Here is a 21,169-nt window from a genome sequence, read left to right on the forward strand (position 1 = left end):
TGTGTGTGTTCATGTGTGTAAAGTGATCAAAGATGATCAGTTTATAAGTCTCTGTCTCAGCGTGGTGCCAGGGTGTTGTGAAATACACCAAAATTTCCCAAGTGTATATAATTATTAGTTGTTAATGTTTGTTTTAAGGTGAGGCCAAAGATTATGCTTTTAGATCAAGTTAGGCTTATGGTTAAGGTAATAGTAAAAGTGTTTTTTTTTTTTATCAAGTATAGAAGGTGAATTAAAAATGTTTGAATAAAAATAATGGAATGTTTTTTTTAAGTAATTTTGTACTCGACTATTTATCTTAATTGTTTTCCTATTCTTATTTTCTTTTTCCTAGATTTAATTATCTTTAATATTTTATACGGATTTATTTCATTTTTTGTTGTAGCACTTTTTGTATTTTTAGTTAAATACATTTTTATCTGATTTTTATTTTGTACCATGAAAAACAAATGTTTTATGAAACTTAGCTAAGTTATATAATTTAAAATAATAATCTACATTTAAATAATGAATGTTAATTGTTTTAAGTTGTATTTTATTATGTTAGAATATAATACTATTTACAATGTAAAAACGTGTTTTGTTGTTTAAGGATTTTTTTCAAAGATTAAAAAAAACAAAATTTAAACTACATGTTAAATACATTAAAGCAAATTATGAACTTTGTTTTGAAACATTAGAAAACAGATGTTATTAAAGTCAAAGCATTTTCTTTAAATTATTGAATACAAAATATAATTGTATCATGCTTTAATTATTTTTTATAAAATACACTAATTAAACTTTTATATATACATGTATTTATACCTTCACTGAGATCAGTCGACTTCATGTTGATTTTCAAAAAATGTTTTCCTCATAGTTTAGACTAGTTTTGAGACACAAACACACGCATAATACGTTTCTTCCCACGAGATAGTCGTTAACGGGAATTTTTAAATAATCAGGAATCACTACTGTTAAAATAAACTATTTATTTACATTCCCTGTTCAGCAGTGGCAGTGGATTTCAACAAATGTACAAAGTATTTTAAAAAAAAAAGAAGAAAAAAGACAATACATTCACATCTCGGGTCGAGTAAAACATTCATAATGGTTTTCAATTCAAGTATGAATTTGATTGAGTGCAATTATTCTTCAGTGCAAGAATCAAGTCCCTGAAAAAAGGAGGTAACATAACAGAATTGCACCTTAAAGACTCTCAGACTGAAGAATCGTTCTGGAGAAACCAGAGTTGTTTCTAAAGGAATCCAGAAGTGATTAATTTCCATCCAAAAGACGACATTTGTAAAGCAGTGCAATTAAAAGCCGAGGTACTCTTTATTCTGCAGAGTGGACTGAGGTAGATTGTTGTTGTCGTAGGTCCATGAATAAAGAGGCTCAGTATTGGGGGTACCGGTTTAGAGGAGCCCCGCTCTGAAACGTGTACTGACTGGGAGGCTGATGGTGATTCTGATTGGATGTCATGAAGACATCAAAGACACTTTTGTTGGGAGGCACCGACTGCAGCATGTTGTCCAGGTCCATGATGAGGGGCGGAGCTTGCACCGACACGCGCCCGCTGGGCAAGATGGGCCAGTAGGCCTGACTTAGGAAGTGACCCGGGGTCACCGGGGAGGACCCGTAACTGTACATAGGAATTCCCCCGTGCAGAGGCATCAGCGCGCTGCTGTTGAACCTCATGCTAGGTGGCGCCACGGCATTTGGTGGGGCGTATTTGGCATAGGAGGTGGGCAGCTCCCAGGGGGGCGCCGCCGCCGTCTCCCTCCGAGCAGATTTGTGGGCGGGTTGTCTGAGGTCGCTGTTGTAGCCGCCCGGCCCCGTTTCTGATGTCACCCGCTTCCCAGAGTACGACGTAGCTTTCCACTCCTCGTCAGAAGACGACGACGGCGTGGAGGCCGGACTGGCGGAGCTGGCAGAGGCGCTCCGAGCAGACGAGGCGTAGCGAGGGCGAGGCGGCGACACGTGCTCGACCTCGCGCCAGCAGTCCCTGATGTCCACGTCTCCGGAGGCGCTGGAGGGACGGAGGCTGTGCAGCAGAGAATCGATGGCGAAAGAAGAGTCCAGCTTGGGTCGGAAAAGATCCTCCTGCGGCTGGGAGAGGTCTCTCATGGGGGGGAGGTTGGTCACGTGGTCCGGAGACGGATCCGACTCCGGCTTGTGTCCGTGCAGGATGTACGGAGCCAGGTCCTGAGCGAAGATGGTCTCGTCCTGCCGGGACACGGCCGTGTTCTGCCTCTTGAGGAGCTCCAGAGGAACCCGGCTCAGCTCCACGGCCCAGAAGTTGCCCTTGCCCTGAGGCTTCCCGGGGTCCTTCAACACCTGCGGGGGGGGGGGGGGGGGGAGGGTGTTGGGGGTTCATGAATATTTGGCAAGAAAACCTTGTTGAACAGGATTCTGGTCCACGTTAACGTAACAAAGGCTTTTAAACTAGCTGGAGGTTTCCAGGTTGGATATCTGATGAAATACATGTCGTTTAAATCCTCAACATTTTATTTAAATATCTCAAAACCACACATGGATATTTTTTGGAGACATTTCTTTCAAGTCAGCATCTCTGGATCATAATTTTCTGAGGTGATCAATTGATTAAATAAGACAAAACTCTCTTGGTATGGAGGTAAAACATTGCCACTAGAATATTCAATAACTGCCAGTTGGAATTGTTTCATTGAAATATTGTTTTGTTTTTTAAGCATTTAATTATATTTCATGAGTTTTTATTGAATAATTTAATTAATAAGATTGAACTTTTTTGTTTGAGTTTATTCTTATCCCAAAAATTTATAAAGATATTATCTTAATTAAAAAAAAAAAATTAAGCCTTTTAAATTCAATATATTTGTTGTATTGTCTGGTGTTGCTATTATTCAAGCATAACAAGCTTTCTATATACAGATATTCAATTCAAGACTTTATTATAAAACATATTCAACATTCCTATATACAAAATATTGATGTAATTATACAAAAAATGTATTAAATGCCCTAAAAAAAAGACAATTTGGCACTAATTTACTTCTATATATTGATTCTTCTAACAAGTATGTTGATCAAATTCATCGGGATGTTTCATGCACAGATGAAGGCGTAAATAAACATTTATACAAACCTTCACGAAGCAGTTGTAGGATGAGAGGTTGTGACGCACAGAATCCCTCCAGCCCTTGTAGTTTCCTTCGAAGAACGGGAACAGTGTGCTGATCTCCTTCAGGATCTGTAACATGGAAATAACTCACTTAAGTTCTTAAAGTCACATGACCTGTAAACTTGTTCCTGAAGTTACACATTATAACGAGTCAAAGGAAAACCGTAAAGGCACATTTTTTTTGGCGCGCCGCGACCCTTTACTGTATCTCTTATCACCTCCCTGATATGGATCAGTGTCTGGTTTCATTGCTTATCTCAACAAACTGAGAACGGCAGGCTGGCAGGCAAGTGTCACCGAGCCGCGGCTGCTTTGTGTCGAGTCAACAGCTCAGACGATTGTATTTTGATAAACCGCTCCAATGATCCATCGCAATTACATTCATGTGGGACTCATCTTTGTTTAGGTGAATATATTAGAACTTATTACCTGCAATTTGTATTTACACTTGCAAGTCCTTGCATTTCTTTACGTATCCCTAAGACGATAGTAAATAAAAAAATAATGGTAGTTTTAATTGTTTCAAGAAAACCACTTACTAGTCAACGATAATCTAACTCACTACATACATGTTTTTTTCACATGGATTCGCTGACTGTGTATTCATTTAGTTGTATGTTATTATTTTAACTTGGATATAAAATTACATTTTATAAACATTACCAACACACAGACTTAATACACTTTATCATTAATTTAACTGTTTTTTCCAGTCATCTGCTACTACTTGTGCAAGAGAGATTTTAGTTTAAAATGTGCAGATGTTCTTTTGAGAGCTTATATAGTAACTTTTTTTTTACATTTTATTTAGCATAAGGCCAAACGTTCAAGAGTCAGTCAAAGCTAGCATGTTAGCATTTAGCTTAGAGTGAACCCACTTGAAATTCTCTGCCTGGTTTTTACTGGGGGGGTTCAATTCAATTTTATTTAAAGTGTCTTATCATAACAAAGTTATATCAAGACACTTTACAGTTAAAGTAAGACTATAGTTGATTAAGGAAAAACATATCCCAGCAATTCAATTTAATCACACAACCATTATATTCTTCATAACAAATGCCAGGACTAAGAATATTCCATCATTCCAGGTTTAGTAACTTTATAAATAATGATTTCTTTAAATATATATATATATATATATGTTACTGTAGAGAATTTTAAAGATATTTCCTCTTCAGAATCCAAATCAAATCGATTTAACATTATTTAACCATTTAAGAATTAATTACAAAACTAGTTTATTAACAATATATTTATATTTTTAAAAAAAAGTTAATAGTCAATAGTTGAAATTTATATTCTACTTGGACGCAAATGCAAAACATTTAAAAAAAAAAAAAAGTACCTCTGATAAAGTGAGCTTCTTCTCGGGGGACCTCTGGATCACCATCGCGATCATAGCCAGGTACGAATATGGAGGTTTGGGGTAGCGCTGGTAGTTCTTCTTCTTCCCCGCTCCTGGTCCACTCTTCTCCCGGTCATCCCCGCACATGTCCGGGGTATTAGACCCCTGCTGGTACTGGTTCTCCTGGATCGGCGGCGTGAGTTTATCCATGAGCGCGGGTTTAAAGGTCAGGTACCGGGGGACCATCTGAGCGGGGCGGGGGTTCCAGTGCTGGGACGCGGAGCTCCTTCCCACACCGTGGCCCGGCTGAGCAGTGAAGCCAGGTGGAGGGTCGTGGCCCAGGTGAGCGAGCGCGGGCGGAGCCAGGAGCTCCGGCCAATGTTTTGTCATGTTGATGATGATGATGATGATGGTTCTGGGGGTCCGGACGGTGGAGAGGAGGGGGGGGGAGAGGGGGTCCTTAACTTGTGGCAGACTGCTGGCTCCAGGCGGACTCTATTTGAAGAGCAAACAAGTCACAGTTTCATGTAAATCCCGCTGCGTCATCGGCGTGAGGACGAGCCGTCATCTGAGAGGCGCACCAGGGGCCAGAAACTCTCAGGGGGCCCCTGGGAAGAAGAAGAAGAAGTGTCGTCGTGATGCACAGAAGAGGGCGGGAAATTAAACTGTCTTTATATATGTTCTCATGATACTCACGGGGGTCAGAGGTGAAGGGGGGGTCACTTCTACAATCAACAATATCTGATCAGGAATAAACATTAGACTTAAAAATGTGTATTTCAATCTAAACGGGAATTGATGCCAAAATAATTCATTATTAATTCAACACAAACTAAGCTACACACTTCATATTTAACAACACATTTAAGTTAAATTATTGATATTATACATCTTGCACTACTTGTACTTGTGTTGCTTGTTTTTTTTTAGATTTTTATTATTTCAAATGTATATAGAGTTATTTATATACATATGTATTTATATATATATATGTTTATTTGTCCTGTGCACTTTTGTTGGGGGTACAAAGTAAGAATTTCATGGTACGTAGTACCTTTGACAATAAACGCTTTGAATATTATGAAATAAATAGTTTTGCCTCGTCCAATTTAGTTAAGTTGTGGTCTTTGCTCCATTATTTATTTATTTCAATTTACCGGTCCCGTGGTCGCAAACAATCATATTTTATCAATCTCGGATGAGAATCCGCGCAGCAGTTGGGGGTTGTCGACTCCCCAGCGGGGGGTCTCCGCGGGCTCCATTCACTCGGGTTTCGGGAATGTTCGTCTTTTGTCCACATTAACGTAGTGCTAATGTGCAAACCCTTGCTTCCCAGTTAGACAGTGAAAACAAGTTGGATTAGAAGGAACCCCATTGGCAAGTGGAGACATCTCCCTTCCCCGAAAAACAAGCAGCTGTTTTGCATGTGAGGACGCGGGGGCGGGGGTGTTATTCAAAACCATGTGAGGATGGCCGGACTCTGACGAGCTGTGAAGTGACGTGGATGCGTGGACAGTTCACACCCGACATTGAAACAAGCTGGAATTCACAGCAAGAATCAACAAGTTTCTTTTCAAAGTCGATTTTGTTTTAATGATAACCCTTCATATATTAAGTATAACAGTAGCAAAAAAGAAGTGAAATAAACATTAGTGTATATCATAAATACACATTACGCAATGGGGCCAAACATTTAATCTAAATACAACTTTTATCATTATGATAATGTTGGGAATAGGGAAATATATAAGGTTGTAATTTTTTTTGTACAGTGTGTCGTTCAAATGTATATTTAGAAAAGTGTTTTTCATCGTTCAATAGTTGACGAAGTATTAATGCTAAACATACACTGCATTAAGCAAATAAAACACAGCCATTTCTAATCGATTATATAAAGAATGTTATATAATTTAAATAAAAAATATATGTATAATATAATACGTTACACTAAATTGCATGAATTATAAATAGTAATAAATGCAAACAAAAAAGCAGTACATAGAACGGATCACAATATTTAAACATGGTTCATGTTGTGTGTTCAATTAAACATGAAACCGGGTACAGAGTTTACAATTAAACGGATAAAACCATAATAATGTATGTGTTTTTAATGAAAGCATCAAGGAATATGATACTTTAAATCGATTGAATGCAAACTCTTGCAGAAACTTAAAAGCAACAACAATATAAACAGAGAAATGTATTAAAATTAACCTCGGCTCGTAAAAGGTTAAATCCGTGCACTAATAACAATGTAATGTGAAGTATGTCGTGTCACAGAACAGATCTCTTACCAAATGTGATACTTTTTGTCCAGGTTTGCGGTTCAATTTCCGCTTTGCTCTTCATCAACCACCAACTGACTTCACCTGCTCCTTATTTTTCTTCTGTGGGGGACTTTACTCCCCTCTAGTGGTTACAAGCTACAGAGTTTACGGTTCTTCAAAACTTGTTTTTTTAAATTGAAAATATATGAATTACAGCCAAACTGAACATGTTCAGACGAAACCTCCACTCGCTGATCTCATTTGCACGTGTGTGGTTTAAATACAGAGAGTCTTCCTGTTTGCTGCAGAGATGCTTAAGAGGTTTGCTCGGGATTAGTCTGTGTGAGAAGAATGAGGATCTGAATGAAACAGCCTCCACAACAAGGCTGACCATGTCAACTAATTGTCTTTTCACAAATCCTCTGCTAAGTCTTCTCCTGATACCATGAGAAAGTGATGTGAGCCAGACTGGTTTCTTGTCTCTGCTCTATACACGTCTCCAGGGTTCGAATTATAATTGTTGCTTTTTCAACTTTATAACTTTTAAATAATTAGCATCAACACTTTGTGGTGTTTTTAATTGACGTATGATCTTGATTAATCTTTAGGTTATTGTTTAGAATTTAAAAATCATGTATTGATTAAATAAAATGCATTTAATAACGGAGAAGACGAGCCAAATTAAATCTGCTTAAGGGCCACAAATGGCCCCGTATATTAAAATATAATATACTGGTTGTGCCATTATCTGAATTTTGGCAAGACATTAAAAGAAGATATTATCCATCCATCCATCCATCCATCCATCCATCCATCCATCCATCCATCCATCCATCTATCTATCTATCTAATCTATCTAATCTATCTAATCTACTTTATCCATCCATCCATCCATCCTTCCATCCTTCCATCCTTCCATCCTTCCATCCTTCCATCCTTCCATCCATCCATCCATCCATCCATCCATCCATCCATCCATCCATCCATCCATCCATTTATCTATCTATTTAATCTATCTATCTTATCATATCCCAGATGTGTCATATAGCAGTTAACATTTGGAAAATATAAATCAAAGTTTTGTTTAAATATGACATTTTAAAGCAACATATTGGTTCTATGAATTAATACAACATAGTGTAGACTCCAAGTGTCATTAAATGGTTTGTGTCTTCTATATGTAGTAACTATTATTATCTAGAAGAAAAACAACAATATTATGTCGTCGCTTGTCGTAACATAAGTGGTGCGCTTTGTCTCCCTCTGGCGGTGATTTCCGGAGCGGCGTGGTTGTTATGGTGACGCGGAGGGCTGGCACTGAGCAGCAGTAAAAGGACAGACGCTGACTTGTGTCAGCTCCAGCGACCACCGAGCAGGTAAGACTCCCAGAGAACCGGGCGCTAAAGGTGAACATATTTCACCTCCAAACAATACACTTTAAACGTGTTGTGAACAGTTTTGATCCAGTTTAAAGTTCCCCGGTGTCGCCGAGCTCAAGGTAAGCTAACCTGAGACCATGTTAAGTTAGCATGACTTTGTAGAAAAGCCGTTTTTTTATAAGATTTGTGTTCATTTCTTGTTTTTATCATGACTTTCAAAGGCTCGAGTCGTCATGGCTCGTCTAATCCAGGCAGTTTAAACGAAGTGTTTACCTTTACCTGTCAGATTAAGCACCTGTTGATACAACCGCTATGTTAGCTAATACAGGTAATCCTGCACTGCTAACACTCTTTAGCATTTACATTTGAACACAGATACCTTCACTAGAATTCACAAACGTACTTCAGTTGGTAAAAAAGTGACCCATTTTAAGTTTAAATGGGAGTTAAAATGGGAAGTCTTGCTTATCTACTGGTTATTTTCACCTCAAGTGCATGGATCCTTCTATAATATATCATAATAACTACTGGTTCTTACCAGACATAGTTGTTGGACTTTAGACTTTGAAACTTTATCAGAGGAAATGACGCTATGATACGGTTCAGGGTAGATTAAGAAAGCACAAAAGATATACAATACAATACAATCGTGTGTGTAAATGATCGGTAGATTCTCTCAGTCTTTGTGTGAATAAAAGTATTGGCATCATGACACAACATGACAAATAATCCAAACAGTTTACGTTGTGTTTTCTCTAAATAAGTAAGTCTTACATGTAACTTTAATATAGAAATGTGTTAAGTTGTCATCACTAAGTAGTTGGTTATTGTTATCTGCATGTTACAAAGACGTACGTGTGGATATGTGCAGGGTTTTTGTAAAAACTGTCACGGAGACTCTGATCTGCAGGTGGATTTATAGTTTTACTATCATCTCAATTTGTGGGATATGAAATGGATGTCGGCCCTAACAGATGATTGGATACACTTGTACTTCACAGTAGAGTAGTTTTATAGCACATAGGCTCATCATTGAACTCATTGTTAATTTACACTAAAAACAATGTGCGTTGTTGTCTGTCTTTACGTCAACATTTGGAAAGGGAAATATCTAGGGCTGTGTATTGCCAAGAATCTGGCGATACGATATGTATCACGATGCATGTGTGATGATGCATGTGTGACGATACAATACATTGTGATATATTGCAATACTGTAGTCACAACGATATGTTGTTGGTTCTTTTAAAGAATCAACACTTTTTCTGGCTTTTACAACAAACAAATGAGTAAATACTTTCTCTAATCAATGTGAAAATGCTTGTAGGAAAGTTCTTCTCAGAATATTAACAAAAATGTAAATTTACATTAACATCTCAAACAACCTGGAGCAACATGCAATATCCAGTATCTAACAGTGTTAAATTTTTTTTACTTTAAACTCTGTTTTAAAGCCAAAATGAGTAAAATATATATTTAACCTTTGAATTAACATTTTACTTGAATTAAGAGTTATATTATTTATAATTTTTTGTAAAAAAAAATCTAATTTGACACCATTTAAAAGTTAGTTAGTAAACCGTTTAACAGTGTTATGACTTAACTAAACGTGTTAAATGTATTTTTGTGTCATCATCGATTGTCCTGAAGTTTTTTAATTTAGTGCAGACGCCACACACACTATCAGGCTTTATTTTACCAGCATTAAACACAAACTCTATTTATTGGTTCGAGACTAATTCCAATGATGAAGTCGACATTAACACTAACAAGAACGTTTGTTATTGTTAACTTTCATTTGTCGACTGAAAGTTTCTCTCGTCTCTACAGAAGAGCAAAGTTAACTTCTTCGTTTTGTTTCTTCTTTCTTGTTTGTTCGATCTGCTCATATTCTTAGTCATGATGCGTCTTTAGATGTTTAATAAAGTTAGTGCTGTTGAATCTTGTAGCGTCATGATCACCGGCGAATGACGTCAGCGCAAAAATATGTATATTTAAAATTATCGATACAATGCTATTGAATATCGATACAGTATCGTGCATAAAAACACCGTGATATATCGTTTTATCTGTATTTTCTTACACGCATAGAAATATCTACTAAGAATAAATATAAACTGATAATAATTATTATAAATAACACAATGCAAAGAAAACATACCACAGCCAAACATGCAAATTAAATAAATAAAGTGTTACAAAGAAATTAAATAATGGCTTATTTCAATATAACAATATAGTGCAGTCTGGTTTAGATGACTACCTTAACCACGCTGTCACAATGGCCAAAAACCCTGACAAATGTTTGACATTCAAGGCAAACCCTAGTTCCTTCTACCTGTTGTTTATTGGTTGAGCAATTCCAACTTGACCGCTGGCTGACATGTGACAAATTCTGCACCAAGATGTCCTTTTTTGAATACCAGCTCATCTTCTTGCCACAATGCACACATAACTGTCCATTTTCACTTTCTGTGAAAAAAAAACTTCTTGTCCATTCATTACATTTCCTCACAGCCTGATTATTTCAATTGATCCTGAGCCTCCAGGAGCTCATTCAACCTCATGAAGCTGGACACTGTTAGTTCACTTCAAGCTTTTGTGGAATTTCGGACTGATTAAACGCTCAAATCCTTACACATGACAGGACTTAAATGTCCACCACCATTTCCCTGCTGTGTTCTTTCTCCAATTGTGATTTTTTTTTTGCCTGGAAAATGAGTTTTAGATTCTGAAGATTTGTGACTCAACTGTACACAGTGACCAATCAGAATTTAGAAAAAAAATGTCCCTTGATGCTGTGACCTATAAACGGTTGCCTCTTATTGTTGTTTCAGGTCTTTAGCGGGCAGATTAGGTCGGTTGGCATCATTCACTGGAACATTCGCAAATCACCAGGCTGAGTTGACTCAGCATTGTTTGTGTTGTTGGACAGAGAAGCTCTACAGTCCGCTCTGAACCGACGTTTATACAGAATGACACGTCATTTTTCTTCGTGCCACAACAGAAGAATGTGCTCAGAAAGAGATGTTTTGAATGATATGATGAGAATTTAGGAGCTTCATAGCCGTGTGTTGATTCATACTAGGCTTATTCATTCATGATAAGTTGTTCAGCAGCTGTGGGCAGCCCTTTCTGTGAGCTGGAAAAATGTATGAACTCTATGAAAGTGTCATTGATTCAGTGAGTTAACATTCCCTCTTCATGAGTGGTGCTTTTATCAAAAAAATGCCTGGTTTTGATGGAGAAACACAACCAAGAGCTGCATCATGTCCTAAAATGGAAGTTAATTTGTACTATTTATTGCAGAAAATGCCTTTAGATCACAAATGTGTATTATTCATTGCATTCATATTGTATCAAGTTTACTTCACTTCACTACTTCATAATATTAAACAAAAAGTATGTCAGTCTAAACAATCTGAAACGGCCAAGTGGGAAAACAGCTAGTTTGCTGTTCTGGCAGAGCCAGCCAAAACAACGTTATCTAAAAAAACAGGATGCACTGGTGGTGCTGCACTTCTATCAGTTATAAGCTCTACATATTGTCCAAAAGGACAATGTCAGTCTTGTCTTATCTCAAATTATAGCTATGTTACCAAGTTTCTAATTCACATTTTATATTCAGAGATCCTGCATAAAGGGGTTAACATTTCATGCTTGTATGATTTGGGCTGTAAAGAATTGAACTTCAGGATTTTACTGGCATCCCTATTTCTAACAGACCAAACAAGATCACTTAAGATTAGGACTTAAAAAACATAGAACTACTTGGTATGCCAAACAATGAATTCCTACATTGACGCCAGTGATCTAGAATGAGAGTATGGTCCTCTAGACCACTGGTTCCCAACCCCCAGTCCAGGGACTGGTACCAGTCAGTGAGAAATGTGTTGCCGCAAAGAAAGAATAAAAACAAACCATAAATAATATGTTCTATTGGTTAGTTCTCCCTAGAAGGTGTTTTATTTTGCAAAAATGCCATCTTGTCTCTTAAATAACATTAGCATGTGACTCTTGAATAGTGAAAATGAGTGGAACGCCAAATATTTACATAGTTGTAGTTTTTTTGCAGGTCATTCTATTGTATTATTACTTTTTTTTTCTTCCGAACATCCATCCGTGAATGTAATCCTGACTTTAACCAGTCCACGGTATAGTAAATTCACTGCATTCTTAAACTAATTATTTGGAAGAAAAGTAATTATTTTAAAGGATATTTGAAACAACTGAACTGTTGAAATATGATTTCAGAGATATTTGAGAATATACTTTTGAAATGACTTGGCTTACCTTACCCTACTTCATTACTTTCAGCAAGATGTTTTACAATACAGGGTCAAACTTCACGCGACAATTATTCAATGGATTGTTCGCGCCATAGTAACAAACTATCTGTTTCTATTTGGGTTACATGTTGAACCTTGTGAACTTGCAGGGTTTTCCTGGACTCTGGGTGGAAACGAGTAAAACCTGTCCAGTGGTGTGGACTTTGGACCAGAGCTTGAGTCGTAAAAACAATGTTCATTATTAATTTATAAGAGTACCATTTATCTTTCAAGTCAGTAGAATGATTACCGCCCTGGTGCGAATGTGTTTGTCCTCAAATATATGAAGGATTGAGGCCATTTCCTCAATCTAAGGAAATCCTTACTTTGTTCCTAGTGACAAAGGGTGAGCGGTCAATTATCCTAAAATAATACTGGTGTATTTTAAGTGGTTTCATTTTCCAACATTTTTGTTTGTCTGAGGCTTGAGTTGTCTGAGAAAACGATAAAAGATATAGTATTACAATTTACTGTACTACTATATCTTTAAACACTTGGTGTGACGAAGACAGTATTTTCTGTAAATTTGTAATTCTCCTCTTCTCTTAGTAGACTTAGTAAATTTGCTGTTAGTTTAACCAAATTAGAGCTGTCAGAAAACACAAAAGTATTTACCTTGTATCATTTTACTGTAACACAAGAAGTTTCTCGAGTTTTCGATGATCTGGTTATGAGATAAATGAAACCTAAGGTTGAAACCATTTTTGACAATAGCTTTTGACACAATATAATACACAGATGTAATTGTGTAACCAACATTCTTTTTTTAATAGATCACCAACCTATTCCTTTAAAAGATTAAGTCTGTTGCCTTGAATTACTTTAAAATATTTAGTTTTCAAGAAAATGCTATTTTAATATTAGAAATGATAGGCTTGTTATTTAAAAAGACATGTATGTATTTTTAATTTAATTCAAGTTTTCCGTAATATGCAAAGCTACACTGTTCCAAGTACTTGTATTTATTTGCTTAATTTGAAATTATTTAAGTTGGTGCTTAAAATTGATTGTGATGTAACCATTTACCAGTTTGGAATGATTTTCAAATTCAATTTAATAACATAGGTATTTCAAGACACTTGACAGTCGGGTATATTCTGGACTTATGGCATGTTTTGTGATGCCTTCGCTTGGTGATCCCGCTCTATTTTTGTCACTCTCTCTCACTCGGAGTCCCTCTAGTTGACCTCCATCTCGGCGTTCGCAGGCCGCGATCTAAATAATCTATGAGCTGGAGAAGAAACCGCCAGGAACGGCATAACAATCCTGGGTTACTAGCACAGTGACAGCGATCTTGTTCTGCGACGGTTAGAACTTGCACTGAAACATCTCAAATACCAGCTATTTAACTCTCGGTTTCAACCATCTTGGGCATTTCCTTGTGTGTTTTTTTTTAACCTTTTCAGAAACGTGCGTGTGAAGCCGAGGGTTGTCAATCATTAATGAAATGAGTCCTATCATCTCAGGTTTCCTTTGGGAAAGTAGTGGGAGTGAAGGGAGTAGGTTGAAGTAGTTCAGGGGTTAAGGATAACAGGATTAGGCGTGTGGTGGAATTGCACATTACTGTAACACTTGCAGTCGCTCACTGTCTCTTTTCTCTTCCTTCCTACAGTTGCAAGCAGAAGCTCAACGTCATTGAAAAGCTGTTTCAGAAGATCTGCGAACATCTTGGGGAAAAATAATGACATGCCTATTGAAGAGCAACAGTTTTTTCAAAGCTGTATATGTTTTATAACGGCTTCCCACTTTCCTCTCATGGATCCGGAACTTTTTCCCAGATGCAAGTGCAAATCAGTATCTTCCTTGTTTGGAAAAGATGGCCCATGATGTCATCTTAATTGCCAAGTGGAATATATTTCTCTTTTGATCTGTAAAACCCCTTTTCTTTTTCAAATGATATTGCTTTTAGAACTGAACGATGGCTCGCCTTTTTTCCTCACATTTTTCTACTGCTTCGATTTTTTTCTGTCTTAAAGGACAGACTGTCCAGAAGAATGGCTGACAGATAAAATTGAATTCAACATTTTTTCTTTCTCACTGTGGATACATCCATCTCCGAACGACAGTTTTTGATTGAATCTAGATTTTCTCTTCTTCAACCCACTACAAGTTTGGAAGTGGCTGCTACTTCGGAGTGCCCTAGTTGGGGTACGATGAGGCAAAACGGATGCCTCTAAGAAACCCTGCAGGAACTATAGTGTAAAATCCTGTTGGATTTCAAGCGGGAGAAGTCCAAAGCAGAAGTTTTGGCATGGCCGATCACGGCGAGCTGCTGGCCGAGATGTCCACCATCGGGCGCCTGAGTGCCACCGAACGCTTGAAGCATGCACAAAAGCGACGTGCGCAGCAACTTAAGACGTGGGCACAAATGGAGAAGGATGCAGCTCGAGGTTCGAAGGCCAAAGCAGAGAAGAAGAAGGTGCGCTCCACGAAAGTGAAGTTCCCTGACTGTGTAACGCTGCTCGACGCCGCTGCCCGCAACGACCTGGAGGAAAGTAAGTCTGTGACACACTTTCTAAGCACTTCAATGATCTCTTTGTTGCTTGTCTTAGAGAACTTAACACTTTTAAGCTGTTTATTGTTAACAAACATTTACTGTTGTAGAGTTACGGGTTTGCTAGGTCAAACCTTTGGAATTACATTCTAGTTCCTAAGAGAGCCGGTCTTACTAATCCTGTGTGTTTCAGTGCGAGTGCTGCTCAACGGTGGAGTCAGTCCAGATTTAGTCAACGAGGACGGACTGACGGCTTTGCATCAGGTAAAAGCTCAAAGTTGACGACGCATCAGATTACTAAATGGTTTCGAACCTTGTCATTATTTGTACCAGGTAAATTTAAAGAACCTTTTTAAAATGTACCCTTGGATAGAGTTTCAAATGATTAGAGCCATTTCCTCCGTGATCGTCCGAACACAATGCATTTGAAAATGCCCTGCTTGAGTCAGAACTGGTTGACTTATTCACTGGTTTTTCTCACCTTACCTGAAGTATTGGTATCTTTTATTCTTCAGTGGCCAACACCGTAATACCAAGTGCCATGCTTCTTCTTTTGATGCCACATTTCAGTACCCACTCGTGTTCAAAACGTGATAATGTGTGGAATTTTATAAAGAAAAACTGCAGTGAATATCAGATTACCTGTTAGCAGAAAAAAGACAAAACAACTGTAAAATAACACCTGCTAAGTAAATCTTGGATTGTAAATTTACCAAAGATGAAAAATCTAACCTGAGATTTTTACAATAATAATAATAATAATAATCTTCTTTTGGTTTATATTGATCTTATTAAATTGGTGTCATGTTTTTAATTTATTTGTCGTTCAGGAACTCAAAGGTATCGGCTTCAGTACCGGTATTGCAAATTTTCGATCAATACCTGAAGTCCAGAGATTTTCCAGATGAAGATGTTCAGTTAAAATACACCACATATTTTCCTTCTTCACAACATCATACACATGTTTTAGCATAGACCCAAGGGTCACCAGCAAACATGCGTGGTCCACTGTGCAGCAACAATATACGTTGTGTGTACACTTCTGTGCTTGGAGTTCAAATCCTCATAAACGCTCGTATCATTCGTCACTTATTTAGCTGATTCCAGAACTGGGACAATATGTCAAAAAAAATGGGCAGGGTGGTTTCATTGTTTACTTTATACTAGTATGCCACTTTAGAAATGCTATAGAATTTTATAGCAGCAAACCTCAACATTAAATTAGTATTTCTGTTTGTGCTTTTCTGTCTTGATGAACTCGGTCTGTCGCATATAAAAGCAGGCGACTTGCAGTGGAGCTTGCTGTTTGTTCGGTGGAGGGCAGGGCCCGACATTCAAATCATCCTCCATTATATGAGTCACCGCTCTTGTTTTATTGTAAACCTGTTATTATGACATGGATTTGACCCCACTATATATATATATCTGTGTAGAGTTTATGTGAACACATGCATGTTTGTGTGTCTCAGTGCTGCATAGATGACTATGTGGAGATCGTGCAGTGCCTGCTGGACGCTGGTGCTTCGGTCAACGCTTCTGACAGTGAGCTGTGGACGCCGCTGCATGCTGCTGCCACCTGTGGCCACACCGGGCTGGTGCAGCTGCTCATTCAAGCGTGAGGGGTTTTATATATATATATAGTTACATATATAAAATAAATCAAAACGACTCCTTGAATTCTCCACTCTGTGATTCTCGGTCTAGAAGGTCGTTTACAGGTCATGAACAATGCAAATGTTTACCAGGTTGTTTTTGCGCTTGAATCTAATTTTCATATTGTAAAAAAGCCCTCCTGCGTTTTGTGTGCATGCTAGTGGAGCTAACCTGCTGGCTGTCAATGCGGACGGCAACATGCCCTATGACCTCTGTGAGGATGAGGCTACTTTGGAGCTACTGGAGATGGTCATGGCAGAACAGGGTAAGTGTTTATATTGCAACCAAGTGGGTGGATTCATGTTATGATGAGGGATTATTAATCCTATAATTGTGTATGAGCGTGATTAACACATCATTTCTGTGTGCAGGAATAACTCAAGACCGTATAGATAAGTGCAGAGGAGCTAAAGAAGAGGTCATGGTGGCAGATGTCCAAAAGCTGATCCAGGGCGGAGCAGACCTGAATGCTCAGGATGAGAATGGAGGGACTCTGGTGAGAGACATGTTTTTATTGCCATGTTATGTTGATTAAAATAACTAAATACAGGCTCAATAATACGATATATTGCCATACCGTAGGACCAAGTATATATTTGCAGTATTGTCCGACTACTTTACTCTGGCGTGGCTGAATTTACAGACCACATGACTCTTCACCAAGTCGTAATTGCTTTTAATTGTGTGGACATATTTTGGTTCCAAAAGTCTACTGTATCCTCTCATTCTCAGTTATCGTCAGGATCTCGTGGGATTTAATTGTATTTAGCTGTGGAGGACATAATGACTGCGGCCCTCTAGCAACCGGGAGTTTATTTGCATCACAAAAACCCACAATCTGTGTAATAATTTGCATGTTAATTGTAAGTGGAATAAAATGTATACATTTATTAGCACATTTAATTAAATTATGAACCTGAATTTAATCTAATGGAATTAAATATTTGAGGGCCACATTTTTTCATCGCCGTTGAATATAAATACAGTATAATGAGGAAAAAAACACATTGAGGTTTATCAGTGTATCTGTGTTTTCTCACTTCCCAAGTTAAAATGATTCATATCATTGTCTTTCAGCTACATATAGCATCAGCTAACGGCTACGTGTCTGTGGGTGAACTGCTGCTGGAGCACAAGGCTCAGGTGGAGGTGAAGGATTCCGATGGCTGGACGCCTCTTCACGCTGCCGCCTGTTGGGGACAAGTATGTTTTGCAGTTAGAAAAATAAAACGTGTCATAATGTTGATGCCATTTATTTAATAGATTCAGATGGTGGAGCTGCTGGTGGCACATGAAGCCAGTCTCAATGCTAAATCTGTCCTGGATGAAACACCGCTGGGTAGGCTTTTATTATTTTATCTGTTACTTAAGTTAAGCTTGAGGTTGTATATTCATAATTTTTTGGTTTATTTATGATCGTTTTTCTTCAGACGTTTGTATGGACGAGGAGGTCCGAGCCAAACTGATGGATCTGAAGCACAAACACGACGCCATCATGAAGAGCCAGGACCGACAGAAGGGGACGCTTCAGAGGCGAGCCTCCAGCACCGGCAGCAGAGGGTACCATCCACCTGCACATTGTTGATCTGCAAGACCTCCTTTTTTAAAACGTGAATATTTCCATTCTATAGCAAAGTGGTGCGTCGCGTCAGCGTGAACGAACGCTCCAGCCTGTACAAGCGCGAGCATCACAAAGAGGCCATCGTGTGGCAGGAGCGAGGCCGACAGCCGGAGCCTCTGGACGACGACGAGGACCGACAGACGGACAACGAGCTGCACCATCAAGCCAACGTGGTGAGAGATGTCGAGGGACTGATTCATGGGAACTATCAGTTATATATATTCTGTATCTTCTAATCCGACCATCAGGCGACAGGAAGTGGAGCATCGCATCCTGAGGAGCCGGAAAACAAGGATCATAAATTCAAGTCCAGCCTTGAAAACGGAGAGACTTCTCTGTCTCTTGTTTCTCCTGTTCCTGGAGAGCTGGGGAGTGGTGGAGGTCTCACCGAGCGCAGCGCCTCCTACCAGCTCAGCCCCTCGCCCGCCCCGAACCTGCAGCCCGTTTCTAGAGAGGGAGAAGGTCCAGACAGTATGACGCTTGAGAAGTCGCACCAGACATTGGCCGACCTGAAACGACAACGAGCAGCCGCCAAGCTTAATAAGTACCCAGCACCTCTACCCCCCCAACATCCTCCACTAGAAGAGGAGGGTCGGGGGGGAGAGGCCGACCCCGTCAATACTCCGGTCCAGCAAGTGGTCCCGGGAAACAGCAGGACTGAACGGGGGAACTCTCAGAGTCAGGTGTTCTTCACCCCGACCAGTGGAGACCCTCCACTATTGAAGCTGCGTGCCCCGGAGGAGGATCCGCCCCCCAGCAAGGAGCCCTGCTGTGGACTGATGTAGACTCACCGCACACTCGCATTAACTCCCGAAACATTTCACAATTTTTATCATATCCAGTTGCTGTACAAGTCTGAACACCATTTTCATTGAAATGTGTGTCTTTAAATCAAAGATGCCTTAAACAAAATGACCCGCAGGATTCTACTGCCAACCTCATGTCCACACAGATGCACATGTTCTGATGTGGGCCGACAAACTAGTCAAAACAACATGAAGAATTTTCACCTGTGTGGGTTATATTCATGCTGATCACTGGTGTCTTCACCGCTCAAGTATGGTCTTGACATTTCAACCAACTATTGTTATTATTATTTAGATATTGTTTTCTGAAGAACTTCTTTGCCGCTTTACAATCATTTAGAGGATTAATGCTGTAGACATGGTGAGTAAACGAAGCCAATGTGTACATTTGATTTACTTCTTAAGCAAAAATACAACCATCCAATGTCATTGTCTTCCAATGGTCATAATGTAAATGCATGTTTCAGTAGTTTATTTTCAGTCCAAGAGAAATCTTCAATGAGGAAATCGGATCATATTTTTTATTCAAATGATCAATCTAAATTCAAACCTGGGTTGAGTGAACTCATTTATTGCATTGGACTCATCGTTGCATGATTTTCCATAATCAAAATAGTCTGATATGAATCACTTGTCAGGCATTTTTGGAGGAGATTGAACCGAGTCGCCATCTTTATTTGATGTCTAAAGATATGAGTCATTAATAAACAGATCTACACATTCTATCCACCTGGAATTTTTTGAAACGGTTATATTTGAAGATAATTAATTTATAGAAAATATATTTAATAGTTTAATTTATTATAAAAATTATGTATAATTTATGTAAATTATTAATAAGATGTCGCAGAGTTGCACAAGGTCCCACATCAATCAAACATGGACGACACTTCTGATTTGTTGGTTTTATGCAATGAAATGAAACCCATAATACTTTTTGTAATTCATCTCAGTGGAAGTTGTATTTAATAAGTTTCTTGTTTTATTTATAACTGTGTTGATGTTGTTTTTGTAGGGGATGAATCAGACAAGTAAACTGGAAATGAAATGTATTGAAATTCCAATTTGTGTTTGTGTTTATTTTTTTCAGAACTTTCTTTTCAGAGTCTTTTTTTTTTAAAAGAAAGGATTGCGTTGGTAAAACTTTGAGATTAGTGTTTCTTTAATTGGAGATATCCTTCTCATTTAGACTATTCTAGCAGTTTATTTTAATACAAAACTCTGTAGGAGAATTCTAAGCTTCTTTAGTAGTAAAACTCACATTTTCCAGATCCTTAAAACTCTTTACTGGCTGCCAGTTTCTTTCAGGATCCATTTTTAAATTCAGGTTCTTACTTTCAGATCTATTCATGGTCAGACTCCTCCTTACATCAGTGATCTGATCCAGCCTTACACCCCAGCTCGGGCTTTGAGGTCTGTGGATCAGAATCTGCTGATGGTTCCTGAACACTCTTCCGGACCAGAGGAGAGAAATCCTTCCAAACTGTTGCTCCTAAGCTTTGGAACGATCTTCCTCTCTCCCTGTGTTTGATGATCTACTGACTCCTTCAAGAAACTTCTTAAAAATCTTAAGAACTTTTTATTTGTGCAGGCTTTTCCCTCATTTTCTGGGACTTCTGGCATTTTAAAGTATATATTTTAACTGTGTATTGTTTCTGATAGTTGCAGCTCTTTGTGACCCTGGTCTAAAAAGGCGCTTAACAAATAACCTTTACTTACTTGCTTACTTACTTTTTTTCCACAGAGATGTATGTGTAGTTGTTTATTTGCCGCCATCTAGTGGCATTTATTTTAACGTCGTTCCAGTTGGATGTCGGAAGTTACGGTTCGAGATTTAGAAAATTATTTTACCACTAATTTACACCCAACCTGATATATCCAGTAAAGCTATTAGGACATCCAGGTGAGACCCAAATAAAATAAAATAAAAGTTAGAACCAGAATGATCTGGCTGATGATTGGCCGCCAAGACATTTATTTTGAAATTTTATTTTCATGCCATGGTGGAGCAAAGTTGGAAAGAAAAACAAGTCTGTTATACAACATCTGGAAAGAAAACAACGTGCAGTGAATATTCTGTTTCTACTCCAACCTTCTTTGTACCACTCACCGGTTAAATGTCAGG

The 21,169-nt window shown here is 38.4% G+C and overlaps 2 protein-coding genes across 3 annotated transcripts; one reads left to right on the forward strand and one right to left on the reverse strand.

The window, feature by feature from the left end:
• Positions 1-1,380: 1,380 nt before the first annotated feature.
• Positions 1,381-4,883, reverse strand: foxh1 (forkhead box H1). Its single transcript, XM_087788095.1, has 3 exons — positions 4,494-4,883; positions 3,113-3,217; positions 1,381-2,322 (listed from the first exon to the last, which is right to left on the reverse strand). Exons 1-3 carry the CDS (start codon positions 4,881-4,883, stop codon positions 1,381-1,383), a joined length of 1,437 nt encoding a protein of 478 aa, XP_087644221.1.
• A 3,210-nt stretch (positions 4,884-8,093) lies between these two features.
• Positions 8,094-20,096, forward strand: ppp1r16a (protein phosphatase 1, regulatory subunit 16A). 2 transcript variants are annotated; one of them, XM_087789025.1, is made up of 11 exons: positions 8,094-8,139; positions 14,083-14,965; positions 15,158-15,228; positions 16,434-16,579; positions 16,779-16,882; positions 16,989-17,113; positions 17,695-17,820; positions 17,881-17,956; positions 18,048-18,177; positions 18,249-18,411; positions 18,487-20,096. In XM_087789025.1, exons 2-11 carry the CDS (start codon positions 14,722-14,724, stop codon positions 19,021-19,023), a joined length of 1,722 nt encoding a protein of 573 aa, XP_087645151.1. In that variant the 5' UTR covers positions 8,094-8,139; positions 14,083-14,721; the 3' UTR covers positions 19,024-20,096. The 2 variants fall into 2 exon arrangements, with proteins under 2 accessions (XP_087645151.1, XP_087645150.1); XM_087789024.1 differs by having other exon boundaries at positions 8,129-8,261.
• The last annotated feature ends 1,073 nt before the right edge of the window (positions 20,097-21,169 follow it).

The sequence above is a fragment of the Callionymus lyra genome, chromosome 4 (genome assembly GCF_982586985.1).
Source record: "Callionymus lyra chromosome 4, fCalLyr1.hap1.1, whole genome shotgun sequence".
NCBI lineage: Eukaryota > Metazoa > Chordata > Actinopteri > Syngnathiformes > Callionymidae > Callionymus > Callionymus lyra.